An 18,659-nucleotide genomic window follows, 5' to 3' on the forward strand; every position below is an offset into this window, starting at 1 on the left:
ATCACGACAGTGAAAATTCACTATTCACGTTGAAAGACTAGTGAGTGCTGAAGCATTAGTTTTAGATTTAAAAAAAAAAACAAACAAACCTCAACTCCCTCTTAGTTTTTCTTACAGATCTGATAGACTGCAACTTTCATCTTCGACTACATTATCTTAATTCAAGCAGTTTTTTAAATAAATGAATTTACAGCTGTTGCCATGTGTTCTGTAATTAACAAAACTTTTTTTTTTTTAATAAACTGCATTGAAGTTAAGGATATTGAAAAAAGGATTTTTATGATCTAACCTATAGACAGGTCTGTAGGATCAAATGCCATTATCAAAGCAATCTCTACCAGATTTCCTTGGACGTTCAACTGAAGTAGAAAACTTAAATCTGCCTCATCATTCAGGAACTATCTTGCCTTATGACACAACAATCCAATTTCAACTTGACCTAGATGATATAGATTATCTGTTCTAAGGCTATGATAGTTCAAGTATATCTTGGTCCTATTTGTTAGTTTCAGACTGATGTTAAATATTTCACTTCATTAGGACAGACTTAGACACTGCTGCCAAGTTTTTGTTCCTTTTCTTGCTTATTCTGATTTAATATACACGAAGTCTGTGTGAGCTTTGCTAAAAAGTCCAAGGAATACTCGGTTTTACATTTCAAACAGCTCTTAAAAGATGCACGGTACATGTAAAAGCAGATCTTGCAACAACGGCCTGAACTTCCTAAAACGTAAGGCAGGAATGACTCTTCAGTAACTACCACTGGAAGATGAGTATTATTCCTATTTCCCTTTCTACACAGATGCTGGCAAACTAGTGCAATCCGAAATACAATTTCCTCAACTACAGTTAGGATTAGTGACAGTACTACAGTGTTCTGCCTTCCAGTGTTTAATTTGCATAGGGCAGATGGTTAACTACTCCCTAATAATAAAGCCAGTAAGAGGGCATACATTATATATGTATTTAATACAAACACCTCTACCAAAGCTTTTATTTTTTTCCCCTCTATTTTTTTTTTAAAGACATTATGCCATTCTAAGGGGCAAACTAAGAACAACTACACTTTTAACTCAATGTTACCTGAAGATTCACTGTATCTATAGCAGTCTGAGAAAGAAAACCTAAATAGTCTTGTTGTATCAGAATGTCCTTGTTCTGGTAATTCAATTACATTACTTGACATCCTTAACATTCTGTAGGTTAAAAATGTACCTACCACTAAAGTAAGTTTGTGGGTTTGTTTTTGTTTTTAAAAAAAACAATTGTAGACTAACTTCTACACTTTGGCTACAAAAATACTAGAAACACAACTATTTAGAAATCAGCGTCCAAGAATGTGAGACTCTTTTGTCATACCTTTTGCTAACTTTTTTACCATTGAGTTATAGCTTCAAATTTACACATTGTATGAAGTTGAATATTAAAGAAACGTACTTCCAGGGCACTGTAATGGAATTCACACTTTATAGGAATGTTTGGTATATCTGAAGTATCTTTACTGATTCAGGTTTTAACATATCTTGCTTACTTTTTCAGGGATTTGTGTTGTGGTTTTTTGTTTTGTTTCTCCCCTCCCCCAATTTTCACTTAAGGCTGTAAATGTGATAGAAGATTTAAAGACTTACTCTTGCCAGATTAGATACCTGGAGAGCCAAGTCCACATAAAGAAATGAAAGAGGCAGTTTTAACAAACGGGAACAAAAATTGATAAAAGAGAAGCTAGACTGATATTGCCACAGATTTCTTAACTAAAGTGTTCTGTTGATGGTTACGCTATCAACAGAAAGCTGAAACTATAATTGCTAGTGGCCCTGAAAATGCCACTTGTACTTCGTACTTTATGGACAGCACATTTTTCTTGCAGTGAATTTAAACCCCAGGTTTATATAACCTTAAAAACTGTACTAAGTTACCCTTGACAAGAGAAGTACCTTTTAATGACAAAGCAAATCACTAGGTATCTGCAATACATGACTGATCTGTTCTAGACACAAGCTACAGGAATTAAGCTAGTTGTAGGTAGTTCTGTGCTAACTGCAGAGATGGGGAAGTGAACTCAAATTTCAGATCTGTTGAGAAGTTTCTAGCAGCAGTGACTAAAACTCACATTCCAGAAGGGAAATAATACACTTGAAACTCACTTGAGTATTATATACATATGTATTTCTCCGGCTACTGAACAAGAGTGACAACTTCACTCTCAAAGATAAAATTCTTGCTGCACTCTCCAGCTTGGTGGAAGAAGAATTCAGGTTTAATCACTGACACACTAAATGTAAATGTGATTCTTGTGAACTAATGTATAATCAGTATTTTGCACAACTGTTTGTACTTACACTATGACTGAATAACTACCCTTAAATACACTTCTTATGAAAAGCCAACACAGAAGTAGTAATGAGTTTATAAAAAATGCTGCTCCAAGATTTCAGGTGCGCAGAGCTGTAAGTTTACTTCAGAATAAAACACAGACATAGGGGAGAATCAAAACTTTTAGAGTTGTACTTGACCATATATTTGGACAAAGCAGAATTACACTGCATATAACAAACAGTAAAATTTCTTAAAAGTTGTTACAAATATTTTACTTTCTACCTGTACGATCATTAACATAGTTTACTATATCAAGATTTTTTTCTAAAGGCTTAAAACAAAAACAATCCCTCTAAACTACTTTCCAACAGTAAAATTTAAGTAAAATGCTTACATTCATTTGACAACAAAAAAACATATTAAAAATGTTGTGTGGATGGTGCAAGAGCTGCTCTTTCAGCTACAACCTTCTTCCAGAGTTATTCCTGTGGAAAGAAAGAAAACAGTTTTGTTGTAAACTGTTAATAACCAAACTCTGAAACCTTTTAAAGTGATCCCCTGCCACACCCAACACAATTATTTGAGATACTGCAAGATAAATTGTCTAATCTGCAATTCACTAAACTGTTTACCTTTTCCTCTTTGCGTCTGTCCTTTTCTTCATTATTCTCAATTGCTTCTTCTTCATCTTCCACAATCCCATCCCCTTGATATTTGTCGTGTGTCCACTTCGGACTGCTACCTGACTTTTTGAAGTTAAAACGCCCTCTGCCACGCTGGAAAGTACCACGACCTCTTCCTCTTTTGGCCCAGTAATCCACACCATCGTCTCTGTCATCATGCTACAGTAATACCAGACAAAGAATAAGGTTAAATGTATCCCTTAAATGTTAGTACTCTGTATCAAATTTATACTATACATAGAAAAAAACCAATTAAGAGAACTTTCTAACAGTTCAGATCATAACCTATAGAATACATTATGAACTATATCCTTACAATTCATGATGCTTTAACTAAAACCAAAACAATAAAATTGTTTTAAGAGCCCTTATTAGCTGTGGGTCTACTACTCAAATGTTTGAGTAACAAATACGTTATTTGTCACTTATCTTCAGTCAGAAGAAAGAATTACTCACTAGTTTTGAGGAAAAAAAAATCTGTGATTTTAAAGGAAGAAGCTCTAAGAATATGCTAGGATTTTTTTTTGTAATCATTATTTTTGCTTTAATGCAGAGATAGAGATCTTTACTTATTAAGGAAAGGTAACTGAAGGCAGTTTTCAGAAATCCTGCTTCATCTCTGCAAATGAAGTTTAAACAGAGTTTAAACTGTTTAAATCTGACATTAACAAACAACAGCTGAGTTTCTCTGGTTAATAAGCTTAAAGTTTGCTATCTTGCTACCAAATATAGCTTTACACAGTTTGGTAAGTCTTCTGACAATCATTCCGTGCACTGCATGAACACTACAGCCAATTATTTAATATAAAAAAGGTTTATATTTAGAAGAGTGAGGTACACTTGCTTCAACATCTGCTTTTTTTACTTGTGATTTGGAAAGAAATCTGAACTATTAAACACATGCCACACCTACATAAAGCAGTTTATTAACAATTATATATTATAAGAACAGTTAAAGGGTGGCTTTTCTTTTAAAAATTAAAATGTATTTAGAGATAAGAAAAAAGTTTAATAGCTACAATTATTTGTTCTAGCTATTGTAGAATTTCTTAATGAATAGATTATCATATCTCTTTCTATGTTTATAGGTCAGAAAAGTTTACATATGTGTGGGGAGGCGGAGGAGAACTCCTTGTACAAACATCCAAATTGTGACTGCGTTATTTCTTGGATTACCTGTTAACGTATTTGTGACAAACTATAATGCGATAGGAGAAGGTCTAATCTTCACTACTTAACATTTTCCAATGGTGAAACAATATCCTTAGAAGTTTTTGCATTGTTATGGAAATCAACTGGAACAGAGGCTACATATTCAGTATACCACATTACTTACGTGGTGGTTACATCAACAGTCCTCCTTTCATAATCCAGATGGGAAAAAGGCATCAAAACTAAGGTGATTTTCTTACAACTATTACCCTACTGAACTAAGAACAGAAGGACTGCTAATAACGAATAACAGAGTCAGCCTACATACATCCACAAACACCGTCAGCTTTTCCTGATCTTCCACTTTTGCAGACTTCCAGACAAATCTAAGACAAAGCTCAAATGCCAGACAGACATAAATCCAGGAAAACATGGCAAAAGTCTTTTTGGTTTAAAATTTGTTTTTAGTAGCTTTAGCCTGAGTCTGCCCTTTTCCCCATTCACTGATGAAAGTTTTGGAGATTAATTCCGTGTCAGGCCTCAGTGATTGCCAGCGTGCTGCTGAAAGACCAGGCACTACAACAACAACCCTGAAAGTCTCACAGTTACGTAACTGAAGTCCCTGTCTCTACATGCATGCTACTTCTACGCTCGTAGAAAATTTGAAAAAACAAAAGCATGCATAAGATATTGAGTTCTCCACACCCACCAAGAAGTATTTCTTGCTTTTTGGGGTATATTCGGGATCCCATTCCTCTTCCTTCGGTCTCTTCTGAAAAGTAGTATTTGAGTTGCTGGGACCAGTATTTGTTCCAGCAAAGACTCCTCTGGCTCTTCCTCTGCCCCTAATTCGAAACTGATTAACCAAAATGTCATTTAATCCATTTACATAAAACCACAAAGAAGAGTTCAAGTTCTCTATTACTGAAAATGCTCTTTCTGTACTAATTACAGTATCTGCAAGTGTAAAACCATTTCAAAATTAACATATTACCTTAAGTAATATATTCATCATTCACTTCGAAATAATGATTCTATTAAACTTAATTCAAACACATTTGAGTTCTTGGCATAAATATACCCACAACCACCAAAAAGAAATTTCCTTTGACTGCGGGTAAACCAGTGTGTTGCAACAAAAGGTCAGAAGAAGCTTCTGAAGCTGTTCACAGACAAGAACAAACAGAAAAACTAGATTGAAAGAGGAAGAAAACTGTCAGGGGGAAAAGAAAGGTCATTTACGGATTCAGTCATATTGGTTATGAGAAAATGATTCTACAATATGTACAAACAATGCAGTTTTCAAATAACTATATCCACTTTGTGTTACTCAAAATGCTTTCAACTGAGATTCAGAAATGTACTTTAGGCCAAATTAAATTTCAAATTAGCAAATTCTTTACTTAGAAAAATCATCAATATGTACTATACAGAGTAGCAATGTTTGAAGTGAAAACAAATATTCTTTCAAATGAATTAACAGGATTTTAAAATGTTAGGCTAAAAAGTCTCACAATAAAGAGAGGCAATAAAGAAAATACTTAACTCAGAATACACTTAGTAGTAATATATACAGTTCCATCAGTATGTAAGTTTTTAGCTTGTAGAAAACATTAAACAAGAGTTTATATCCTCATTCAAAGGAAGAAGAAAGGTTAGGCTGGGAAGATAGGCTGTTAAAACCTGCAATTACATGATTTCCATAAACAGCCTAGTTAAAAACACAGAACTGGGTCTTCAGAGTAACTGTACAAAAACATGACTGGAAATTATCTTCATTTTTTAAAAATAAGTATGTTCCATAAACATAGACCCAAAAAAAGATATAATTAACTAACTTGAAAGAGGAATATTATGTACACTTAGTTCCACAAAGCTCTAACACTTCTAATGCAAAATTTATGCTGGACAGTTTTAAAACTACTTTGAAATCAAACAGACTGAAAAACAATCCACAAAGGCTCACAAGACCTATCCAATACACTGTAGGCAAACAGGGACGGGGGAGGGGAAGAAAAAAAGAATTTCTTGGAGAATCACTTGGAAAGTGACAGACTATCACCTGAAGAAAACTGTACAAGAGAGGAAATACACGCTTTATTTCCAATAGCTTTGAAACCTTTACAAAATTAGGGCACAATAAGCAGTATCACAGTGAGGGGGAAAAAGGATGTAGAGACAAAACGATGACAGGATTTTTAAAAAAAAAAAAAAAAAAAAGATATCAGCATTTCCTGGTATTAGGTCCCACGATCAGATTCCCTTTAAGAAAAATATCTAGAGCTTTCCTCAACAGTGTACTAACACTCCCCCACCCTACCTGGCCAAGTCATCTTTCAGGCAAAGAAATATGAGAGGTGAAATCCACTATGGTGTTATCTTTATGGGCTTACTTATTGCAAAGACCATCACAAAAAGGACAGAGTACATTTTCTATAGAAAGAAAAAACTCCTTTTGATCAGAACTGTTACACACAGAATTCTTTAGGAGCTGGATACTAATGACAGTGTCATTAAAAGATTCTACTTATCCTTATTTCTGTGTTCCTACTTCAAAACTATTCACAACGTTTACGTACAAGAAGCCTAAAATTAAACATTATAGTCTATCAGCAAGTGTTAGTGAAAAATCATTGCTGATTTAACATGGAATTGACAGCTTAGCTTAAAGTCTCCCCTATCCAGCAAGCTATGCTCTCCCAGTCTATCAAGGCTTCCTGCTTTGGGGAGGATTCACAACCAAAACATTTTATTTACTCCAAAAGCAAAGCAGTATTTACTGGAATGCAGCTACTATTAGCCTGAACTACAAAGACACTCCTACACTAGCCAGTCTGTATGTTTCAATACTATCCCAACTGTTACTGCCCTAAAGAGAAGATTTGAGTCAACAGGTTGGCCTATTTAGATTCTCCTGTTCAGACACAGTTTGTTCAATAAGCTTGTGCATGACCATATATGTCATTAGGTAACATCAACCAGTTATTATTGCACAGTCAGAACTGGCAGTCATCAGTAGTTAAATTAGTAGAAGTCTATTCAATTTCCAATACACGAAATTTAAGTAGATGTGAAAAGTAGCATCTCTTTCACGATATGTACAATCTGGTTTTATAAAGCAGTCAGACTTCCACCAATTATAAGTTTTCTTCAACTGATTCTCTTTGAGAGGACAGAGGGTTTTAAGCGCTACTTTTGTTTAACTCAGTGCCGCTAGCTTATACAGCTAGAAATTGTGCTGATGTTGTCATATTTGATGCCTATACCATCCAAGAGTTTATACATTTATGCCACATAGCTGTTCCTTAGTATAATTATATAAAAAAGTAACAAGAAAGGAGGAAATGATGCATTTTTAGTGTTAGAAATGTTGAACTTTGAATTTTCTTCAAAGTAGCTACAGTTTTTTAGATGGAAGATTCAAACCTTAACTCAAGTGTTGCACATCCCATGTGCATTTCAGACACCCTTGTGTGTAGTTCAAAACTTCTTCTACACTACTACAAACAATTCAATTTATACCAAACAATGCCTTTTAGCATTATTTAGTCTTAATTACAGGCTACATGAATTACTGTGAAAGTATGAAATTACTCCTCCCCATTATGTAAGTCTATTTGACCTTTTTTCCCACCCAAACATGGAACTTGCCTTTTTTTGTGTGTTGTTTTCGGTTTGCGTTTGTTGTTTGGTTTTTTGGGTTTTGTTTTGTTAGGGGGGTTGGTTGTTTGTTCGTTTTTTAAAGTGTTCCTTATCTTTTCAAGGCCTCCTTTATTGATTCCTAGTCTTTCCTAATGCTTCTACATTTCCCAATTAAATATCAGTAATTACGTTAACATGCAATTTTTAACTTTAAAATTTTTCTGAAGACTATAGTGATCAATATATCACTTTCCAAATCACAATGCTAAAACACATTCCAGAGATAAATTAATGAGCTTTCATGCTCACTGTGGCTAAAAAGTCCAGGCCAAATAAACACTGAAAAATAACAAGTATACCATCTACTCTCCTCAATACAGCTGTTGATGTATATTTTTAATTACGTGCCATTCTCTATTTAACAAGTTTCAGGCATCACACACAGTTGGGCAAAACCAAACTGAAAATGACAGGGAAAACCAGAAGCTGCAGGGACTTAAGAGGTAACAGATCACAAGACTTAATCTTTACAGAAAGGTAACTTTTCAGACCCTGTTAGGAAACAACATAATTATAAAAGAGCAAGGAACAAATAAGAAATCATTTTTCCCACCCTTACACTAGGGTCTCTAATGGCATGCTGATGCATATTTACACACCAATTAACTGGTATTGGGCAGTGCTGGGAAAAAACCAACTTTTTGGGTTTGGTACATCACATGAAAGAATTCAAGAATCACTGCTATGAAAGAAGTCTAGCCTAACATTAATCACTCCAACACTTCCTCATTTTATTTGTTATCCTGTTACTACGGCAAAGTGTTCATAATTTGGGGGAAGAATAAGAGAGCAACTTACAAAGGTGCCTCTTGGCCTGTTGACTCCTGCAAAACCAGAATATTCTTTCTGTTCATGGTGGGTTTTGAACTCTTCATCTCTTTCTTTCTTGCAATCCTTTTCTTCTCGAGAACTGGATGAGGAAGAAGATGGGGAGGAAGATGGGGAGGACCGAGCACGGTCTTGATCTCTTTTTTGTTTACTGAAAAATAAAAAGATACACTGTGTGCTATTTTAAAAGTACTAGGAGGTCTGTAACACACTATACTAAAAGGGGTCTCTTTATATTTTATGGAAAACTATCCCCCTTCTGGTTATAAAGTCACATATATGTTACATATTTCAGACATTAAGGTGAAGTATAGTTCCACTTTCCAGCCTCCTCTTACACATTTAAATGCACTAAATATATATTATTGCTAGTGAGTTGGAAAGCAGCAGTCTGCAAACTGCAAATACAGTTTTTCTAGGTTTTGATGCCATGAAGAGATTGTTACTTTTAAGATCTGCCTTTTTTCTGAGGCAGAAAAACAGAAATTGAAGGGAAGAAAACCCTCAAGGCAAAGTTTTACAGTAACTTTGCATAGATCAGTTTGCACACTGTTGAGAAGATACGGTGTGGGCTTCCCTACGTAGATGGCTGTATGAAATTAGCCAGTGGAAGATAACGTGGATACCAAAGTCAGAAAGTAAATGGGAAACAGGAAGCATAAGTAAAAAAATCATTGTATATCCAGTACAAAGCAGGGAAAAAAAATTCCTACAGCAAGACTTTTAGTAACCCCATAGTGGTACTAATTTGACCCATTTTACAAGATTTAAATATTCTATTCAAAGGAAGGTCATACCTGAAGTAACTCTTACCACTGCTACACAGTATCCACTGAAATATGCTAGCTTTTTTTCTTAAAAACAGCCCACTAGCTTTAGACAAAAATAAAAATTCCCCTTCTCACCCATGTTAAAAACCTAAGTATCAGTAAGATTCTCATACTCTGGGTGTTATGAGTTGAAAAAGTGCGGAATCAAGCATAACGAACCAAAGTTCTTACACAAACTGTTTATAGAAATGTACTGCATTGAAGTCCAACCTCCTGATGTAGCCTGGATAATAGGACAGATTAATTTGTCATTTTTTTTTTCAGTGTTAGCTTGCTATTCCAAAGTTTTTGTCCTCATCCACCATAAGCCGTGTAAAAGACAGATAATACATATTTGCTGTAAAACAAATAATTTTAATTGTTTAAATTTAAGTGTTCCATTATACATTGAAAATTGAAAGCAATTAAGCTTACAATTACAAAAGGCTAATTAGAAGCTAAAAACCTATATAGGGACTTGAAATATTTACCTGTCATCTTTGTAAGATTTGTAATCCTTGTAATCTTTTGGAGTTTTCTCCTGCTTTCTTGACCCACTGGATTCCCTGGAACCCTTTGAGTCTCCTCGCTCTTTACTTCGCTCTTTTCTACGTCGGTCAATGTCATGTCGAAGATCAGCAGAATCGCACCTTAATTTTTTATCTCCCTGTAAACAAATATATATTTTGGAACAAAATTTTGAAATAAAACATCCAGAAGGGAATCTGAATGAAAAGGCAAGCTGTGCATCAATTTTCAAAAAGCAAGATAGAATTTACCTATTTTTCAACAAACTCTTCAGCACACAAATTGACTTTAAGTGAACGCCCTTTACATGCAATGGCTAGATCTAAAAAAAGAACAGCTAAGAATTTCAGTTTCAAACAAGCATTCCCATCAAGCCAATGGGGTATCTACTTTCTGATGCAGACAGACCATAATATATGGTTTGGGAGAATGTTTAAGTATTCATTTCTGCTGGTGAACTGTTTTTAACAGAGCACAAGCACCTTTACAATTCAACCATACTATTCACTGACCACTTTAGTACCTTTTTGTTCCCCCTTCTATTCTTTGTCCTTGGGCAGCTTAGTGCCACAAAACTGGTCAAGAAATGTCCAAGAAGAAAGGAAGGGTGGGAGAAGACTTGACCTTATATGCCATGTTATCAATATAGCAAAATCATGCTACATAAACTGGCTTCTTGGTAACATGTTTTGCTCAAAGGAAAAAAAAATTGTTCTAAATGCAAGTACTCCAGATACAATAAATACAAATTATTTTTGTATTTTTATACACAAACGAAGCTCAGATTTAAAGGGAAACACAATAAATTAAGTTTAGAAATACAGATAGGACATTTACTTAGAACCTACTTTTTGACTTTCTTCTTTAAAGACTCTCTCTTCACCTGCTAAACGGGTATGCTTCCTCAGGGTACTTGGAGAGATGTCAATCCTCCTAAATGTAAAATAAAAGCAGCGTCTTGCCATATGTGTATGTGACTGTTAATGGCCTCAGACATTTCTTTTCAACAGAAAACTGAGACACAAGGCATTTTTGCAGTAGAACAAACTTTTTGCATATAAAGCCCCACCATCAGAATACAGAAGCAGACTAAAAATTAAAAACCTTGGTTCTGTTCTGTGTGAAGTATGCTAAAAACACAAATACAGAAAATAAGTCGTTTGTTTTTTCACATTTTAAGTACAGCTTTGAAGATACAAAAAATGTTTGAGTTATTTCAAAAGATCAGTACATGTAGCCAGTTGAAAATCCATCCCCCCCAAGAAATCATCAACACTGATAGTTTGCTGTAGAGTCAAAAATACTTAACAGTTAAGAAAACTTACAAAGTTGGATACTGAATATGGATATAATACATCCTCACATGCAACACAAATATAGTACACTGCATCATAAAACTATAGCACATGATCAGAAACTACATCTGCATGCCTACCTTCTTACCTTTCAGGCTCTCAGATTTTTCAAAAAACTGCTGTAAATTAACACACACAAAAACTAAAGTAGTATGAGATGGAACATTTCACACTGAAGAATAAAGATGCATGTACAGGGCTTCTTTTCATCTTCAAGACTTATGCCCCTCAATATTTTGAGCACTGCATGTGAGAAAAGTAAACATATCCCAAATGAGATACAGAGGTAGAGAAGACATCTGCTACAAAACCACAGATGAAGCCAGACTTGGCTCAGATGAGTTCTCTTTTACAGAAGGGGTTTCGGTGGGGTTTTTTTTTGGTATTTTGTATTTACACAGAAATTGACAAATTACTCCACACAGATTAGAAAAAACATTTTGGGTTCTCAGAAAAGAAATATTAGCAGACATTATTTAAAACACAAAGCATCTACATATGCAGTTAATATATACCTATGTATTTCTGGACTCTTTTGCCGGGTGCAGTGTTCTTCAGTAGCTTTTTGATATGCAGTGAACCTCTCATTTAGGGTCATTCCAGCTGACTTGAAGTATTGCTCTGTTGGTTACAATAGAAAAACACTGTTTCATTAGTTTAATTCAACTGACAGGTATTTTACTCCTGACAGAAAGGCAAGTAGCAGGCAAAAACATAGCATTTTCAATAAATCTATCAGGACAAGCAAATGTGGTGTTTTCCCTATTTTTACACATTCTGTAACCCAAACAAAGTAACAGTGCACAGCATCAGGGCAAGTCTACTTATAACTATGCCATGATTGTATTACATTTAATTCAAGCATCATTTAATGATTGGACTTGCTCATTTTCAATGACATTTTCCTCTGATGAAAGAGAAAGGAGCAATTTCTTAACAGTTATTTTCTACTTTACCCATAAGAAAAAATCAAGTTACTTTTAGTCATGAATACTTGCAATAAGTACACTTTACTAGTCATCTCATCTTTAACTTAAAATAAAAGCTAATTCAGTGAAAACACTTAAGTATTGTATGCTTCAATAACTACATGAATGACCTAACAAGTCATTTCTCAAAGGAATAAAATTTCTTGCTTTGAAGTTGTGATGATAAACGATCCAATACAATTAACACACCTATATGTAAATAAATTCATTTAAGCATCTGGCATCTTGGCAAACTTGACAACTTCTCTGACAAATTTTCTCTTTCCTTCAGAGACAGTTAAATTAGCAACAGCAAAACTCAGTTTTTAAACCAGCTCAACAAATGTGTTTAAATGTAATATAGAAATACATAAAGTCATGAGCTATGAAATGTTACATATGAAGCAAGCTATCTGCTTAACAGGTCAACATACATCTGTATCAACTTACCGCCCGGCATCCAGTATTTGTCTCATAACCAACCATTAAAACTTGAAACGGCCACTACAAGGGTAGTGCCTCAATCATAATTCCATCAAACACAGGAATTTGAGCTAGCAACTCTGTTTTTATGCCATTTTTGCCAGGAAGACAGAAGGTTCAACTTTGCCTGTTTGGCATCTGTATCTTTCAACAGCTATTTTACTTTTGTAACATGGATTTTGCCATTTCAAAACACATTCCAGGACCTAGTTACAATGAAAAAGAAAACATCACTGGGCATTTTCAGCTCTACATTAATAAAGAGCTGTTCAGACTGGTCGCATCACACCAATAATGAACATAACTTCAATTTGTCAAGAGAGTTACTAAAATCTGATCACAGACCACAGTAAATTTGAAACTTAAAGAGAGGTTCTGCTTTCAAAAACAACCATAACTGTACATATGCTAATAACTTGACCAGATAGGCTGTTAAGCTGTTACATTTACCAGGTACTTGTTTAATACACAAAAGTTTACAGAAAAACAGTCTATTCTGTGAGCAACATGTGAGAGTTTCAGGAATATTGTTTCACCTACAGCCTACTTATGTACCATATAAGCAAAAACTTACAGAAGCTCTTATTGGATTGAGCCTTAAATCTCTTTACATATCAATAAAATAGATTACTTTCACAACAAAGATCATTATACTCTAAACAGGTGTCCCAATAAGAAAATTTTTTTAATCTAACACATTATCATAGTCTAGTATTGTTGATTATTACTTTCTTCTTTATAAGTAATTCAAAATGCAGGAAATCATTTGGCCTTAGTAATCTCGCCAACAAAATAAGACTTTTAAGGGAACCTTAGCACATACTTCTAGCATGCAAATCTTTGCAATTTTAGAAGCTAACGCATCTTTAAAAAACAATGCTTATAGACAAATACGCTGAAATTGGTCACCTAATTAAGCATTTCCACATTCCCCCTTTTTACGATGATATGGCAAAATTATTTTCACCAGCAAATTCTTCCATATTATCTCAGTACATTAAACGCAAGAACAAGACAACAGCCCAGTGAAATAAAGTAAATGCTACAGAAAAAAAGCATTTCAAGAATTCTCCAGATATCCTCACTGGATTTTAAGGAATTATCTATTCTTCCATCAGAAAACTTTGACAGGATATGTGACCTGAATGAAATACATCTACTTTGGGTTTGGTTTTTGGTGGTTTGGGGTTTTTTTTTTTGGTTGTTGGTTGGTTGGGGTTTTTGGGGTGTTTATAGTAAGCAACAGCCACTACTGTTAAATCAGAAAATAATTAGTGTATAATTCATTTAATGGAGGTTTATTTAGCCACTGCCAAGTTCCTGTAAGTGAAATTCCTGGCTCCAGCACTACAATACTGTCAGATAGAAATAAAATCAAATATCATAGTGTATTTTAGTATTATTTAGACCACAATTTTTCTTAAATCTTATTGAGACAAAAAACCCCTTCCAGTAAGAACCTGGAAATGAGCTCTGGGGTGCTCCAAAAGGAATGCCATTGTATTCACAGTGCAAAAGACACCTGTCCACCCACACTGCACCGCTTGATATGAAATTGTATGTTAGAGCCATTAAAATAAAACTAAGTAAGAAAAGATTGACCAATGTAGTATGTCTCGACTACACTGAAAAAATTAAACTTTGTATGCTACTTGGGCTCAAAAATTAATCCAGAAACATAGTATAACTGCTATTATGCTCTACACTGCTTGGGGTTTTTTTTTTGATACTAGCTTCTGTGGCTATTCTTTTTCTCACTATTTTTATGTGTACCTCAAAAGGAAGAAAGTCTGATTAAATCAACATTAAAAGAGGGCTGAAATCTTCCTGACCTAGAGATAGCAAACAGGCTTAAATGAAGTTGTCAGATGTGTATTCGGTACGATGAACTGAATACATACCTTTGACATGATGAACCAAGGACACAATGTGCTGAATAAATGATTCTGACGTGCTTTTGCTGGCCTGTGGCAACTTAATGTGGTCAAAGATGGATCGGAACTCTTGCTCCTTCTTGACGGAATGGACAAGTGTGCTAGCAAGCAGCCTGTCTTTAGTCAAGGAAGCAGGTCTAAAATGCATGAAGAACAAAAAAAGACACACAAAAAAGAAACCACTAGTTTAAATAAAGATGAATGACACTGCAGGCAGGTGGAGAACCACACTGCAAATAGGAATAATTTACCTATTGGAATCATCAAGAGGTACTGGTGCCATTTTGAGTTTAACTTCAGGACGATGGGAGTCACTGGCTATCATTTTGATCCTAAGTGGGCTCTCCTCTCTGAAGGTGGATTTTTCTCTCGCATCCAGATTCTTGTGTAGAGGGGGACTGTAATCAAAGAGTTCTTTGAGCTTTTCAGACTTTACCTGCTCAGGTGACTGAGTTTCTTTCTTCATCATTAGTCTCTCAGAACTCTTGTCTTCTTCCTTGTGCTTATCTTTTGTTGCACTAGGCCTTTCCACTACATAGCCAGTCTCTTTAAGCTTATAACTTTTCTCATCTCTAAATCCATCGCTCTCTCTATTGCCCTTGATTGATATTTTAGATTTGTATTTGGTTCCTTCCTCCTCAGCATTCCGGTGAGATGCAGTAGGAAAATTTTTACCCTGATCTGCCAGGACAGACTTTCTGAACTGTCTGTAATCCTCTGTCTCCTCTGTGTCCTCCCCTTCAGAGTCATTAAACTTTTCTTTCCCAGTCTCTTTATCAACGAAAAAATCTAAAGTTTCCTGTTCCTCCCATTCCCTTTCTCCCTCTGTCCTCCCTTTTTCTGATCCTCTCTCCTTCTGGGCCTCCTTCTCCCTGGTATTACCCCTATCAAGCAGGTATACTCTAGACTCTTCATCTGTGTACCTGTGGATAGCAAAGAAGAGACTGGTAACTCTGGATTGCATTCATTCCAGTTCACTTGCATTCCGCTTTTGTGTCAATCCCACACCAAGAAGAAGAAAACACATTCCTCTAAGCAATTCAACTTTAGCATGCAACGCTTCGCACACCATTAATGCTGTACCCACTGTCATTTAGGTACTACTGGAGGCATCTGAAGAATGTAATGCCTTTCAGTAGAACACCTAGAAATTCTCTGCTTGAGTTTATAAAAAAAGCTAGTAGTTTGTTTGTTTGTTCTTTCTTTATCGGTACCCAGTTTCACATTCTCTTGCACTAGTCATTTTTTCCATCAAATTCACATAAAATTTGATAATTCAGACAGCAATTCATTTTTGTACTTCTTTTAGTGAAAAAGTTACAGGAGTACCATAAAAAATAAGTGAATTATTTTCAAGATTCTGCACTTTTCTAAGAGAATTCCAAAATCTGACACAGGCTTAATGCGTTCACTATGTTGTGTGGAAGCAGGGAACCTTCAGAAGGCAGCTCTCCTAAATGCAGATACACACTTACCAATTAATTATTTCAGCCACTGCCTTATCTATGCACTATTTTCACATAGGTCCTAATACGTTCACCAACTCCAATACATCTAACCCAGGGGAAGTAGTATTTTTGATCTTCTAAGCAGTGTATTTTTACATAATAAATCACTGAATGGACAAATTCATTTAAAAGCCTACAATCAAACCTATATAGCATAGTCACAGCTCTATGATTCATTTTATAAGAAATCCACTGAAGTACAAGTCACATTAGAAAGGAACAGTCTAATGTCAGTAAGATTTTTACAACTTTTAAGAATTACTACTATATCAAACATTTTAATAGCAAATTTAAGAATTTTACGTTAACTGGAAAATATACATTCAACTTTAAATATGTTGTCCTTCACATCAATAGAATTATGTTCCAAGAATACCAAGACCTACCCTCTTTCATAAGTAATGAAAGTCAAGGCATCAAAGCTGTCATATTGCACCACACGATTAGCAATGGATGCTGTTTATGTTAACAACGAAATCATTGTACAACATCTGCATTTTTAGACTTCCAAAAGATTTGCATTTCAAACTACATGAAGCATTAAAATTTTAAAATACTTGAACAGAATTCACTATCAAACAAGCAAGTCTGATGCACTATTCCAATTAAGATTTTTCTTAACAGTAAATGGAGTATAAGAAAACACACTGTAAAGGAAAAGCACAAACCAATTTTTCCTCAAGGATACACGTCCCTATCTCCACTAGCCAACGGCCAAGAACATGAAGCAGCTTAGGAGGAAAAGGCATATGTTCCAACCTCAATTCCAACCAGTCTAAAATAAGTAATATTTACTCCGTAGCATTCCATATTGCGTTTTTCAAGGCACAGCGATGATCTTCTCAAAACGCTATAACAGACAGCATTTTAAGAGGCAATATTAGGCTTATAATTTAATTCTTACCTTTTCATAAACTTTCCACCTTTTGCAGTTTCCTGTTCACCACCCTCAGGATAAAATGACCGCACTCGAGCCTCCTCACGGGGAGCACTCTGTGATGGGATTGTCTTTGCAGGGCTTCTCCTCGAAGGGATGTGATGCAATGGGCTATTCTGAGAAGGACTATAACGGCTAGAACCATTTCCAAGAGAACCAGAGCCAGACCTCTCAGGACTATGCTGAATGGAATGGGAATGCTGAGGTGTGTCCTTTGCTGAGTGGGCTGTGCTAAGCAAAGGGGCATCAGAGCAAGATGAACTCTGACTAGGTGGGGTGGCAATAGAGGGACTATGGGGTGACCTTGGACTGTTATCATACGCTGAAAGGCCAGGCCAAATGTCGCCAGAAGCTGCTGATGATTTATTAAAATCGTCAAGAGACTCTGATGGGTCATGTTCAAATGTATCTTTCTGTTCATCTTGTGACTTATTTTTCAAAGGGCTATCTTGCAAAGGAGCCCCTTCAGTTTTCTTTGCCTGCTTTTCCAGAGACGCACGTCTTTTGGAAGAGACAGGTGATTTGCTGTATGGGGATGAAGAGCGAGATGAAGAGGACCTCGGGGACCTGGAAGATCTGTAAGATCGACGAGATCTGCTCCGGGACCTCTGGGAAGACACAGACCTTCGTTTTGGACTTCTGGAACGTGAACGGCCACGCCTAGGGCTTCGGGAGTGTCTTCGGTTCCAGACAGGCCTATAACCTCCACGATGGTATCTACCACCTCCTCCTTGATAATACCCTCTACCTCTTCCTCTGTAACCATAGGGACGTCTCATTCCTCTATTATTTCTGTAATCTCTGCGATAATCTCTAGAATAAACACGATCCCTGCTGCGAGATCGTGAATATGTCCTTGACCGAGACCTAGAACTAAAATTAAAAAGCAAACATTAACACTCGACAATTGGAGAATTGGGAAAAAAAAAAAAAAAGTACCTTGACACTAAATGCTAGATTTTTCAAATGCAGTCAGAATGGTAAACGAAGCGGACTAATAGTCTTAAAGTAACTTCTACAATCTATCTTTACTTATTATTTGTCTCAAAGGATTATAATAGACATGTCTATACTCCTAAGGACTGTGAAACTTGGACTTCAGCATCACGTGATTAAGACATTACCAGCCTCAGTGGCTTTCCCTGCCAATTAGAGATTATCACCACTCTGGAGCATGGCATTCAGTTCCTCAGCCACCATGGTTCACAGCCTGGAACATGAAGTTACATGACCCCCAGTTTCATATGCCAGCCTGTGGACAGCAGCTGATGAGGCAGTAAACATTCAATTCAGCCACTTCTTTTATAGGAGATGGTAATATTAGTCCACTAGTAAGAAAGATGAGGAAAAGGCTGGAGGCAACTGGGAAGACAAGATACAGCAAAGCTTATCTGCTGAAGCCTTAAGTTACTCCAGATCTGAAAAGCTGCATGAGAAATACAGAACAAATCACAGG

General features: G+C 35.7%; 1 protein-coding gene across 5 annotated transcripts in view; it reads right to left on the reverse strand.

The window, feature by feature from the left end:
• Positions 1 to 2,439: 2,439 nt before the first annotated feature.
• BCLAF1 (BCL2-associated transcription factor 1) overlaps positions 2,440 to 18,659 on the reverse strand; it is a 19,999-nt gene continuing 3,779 nt past the window's right edge. The window contains exons 4-13 of one of the 5 annotated variants that reach the window (XM_009577673.1): positions 17,171 to 18,076; positions 15,010 to 15,156; positions 14,726 to 14,895; positions 11,889 to 11,994; positions 10,867 to 10,951; positions 9,982 to 10,157; positions 8,652 to 8,832; positions 4,861 to 5,007; positions 2,949 to 3,158; positions 2,440 to 2,801 (exon numbers count right to left, since the gene is read on the reverse strand). In XM_009577673.1, the coding sequence (XP_009575968.1) occupies positions 2,796 to 2,801; positions 2,949 to 3,158; positions 4,861 to 5,007; positions 8,652 to 8,832; positions 9,982 to 10,157; positions 10,867 to 10,951; positions 11,889 to 11,994; positions 14,726 to 14,895; positions 15,010 to 15,156; positions 17,171 to 18,076 (2,134 nt within the window). In that variant the 3' untranslated portion in view covers positions 2,440 to 2,795. Of the gene's footprint in view, positions 2,802 to 2,948; positions 3,159 to 4,860; positions 5,008 to 8,651; positions 8,833 to 9,364; positions 9,849 to 9,981; positions 10,158 to 10,866; positions 10,952 to 11,888; positions 11,995 to 14,725; positions 14,896 to 15,009; positions 15,682 to 17,170; positions 18,077 to 18,659 lie in introns of those variants that run through there. The other 4 variants (XM_009577670.1, XM_009577674.1, XM_009577671.1 and 1 more) reach the window with 4 other exon arrangements.

Source organism: Fulmarus glacialis, unplaced genomic scaffold (assembly GCF_000690835.1).
Source record: "Fulmarus glacialis isolate BGI_N327 unplaced genomic scaffold, ASM69083v1 scaffold40545, whole genome shotgun sequence".
NCBI classification, from domain to species: Eukaryota; Metazoa; Chordata; class Aves; order Procellariiformes; family Procellariidae; genus Fulmarus; species Fulmarus glacialis.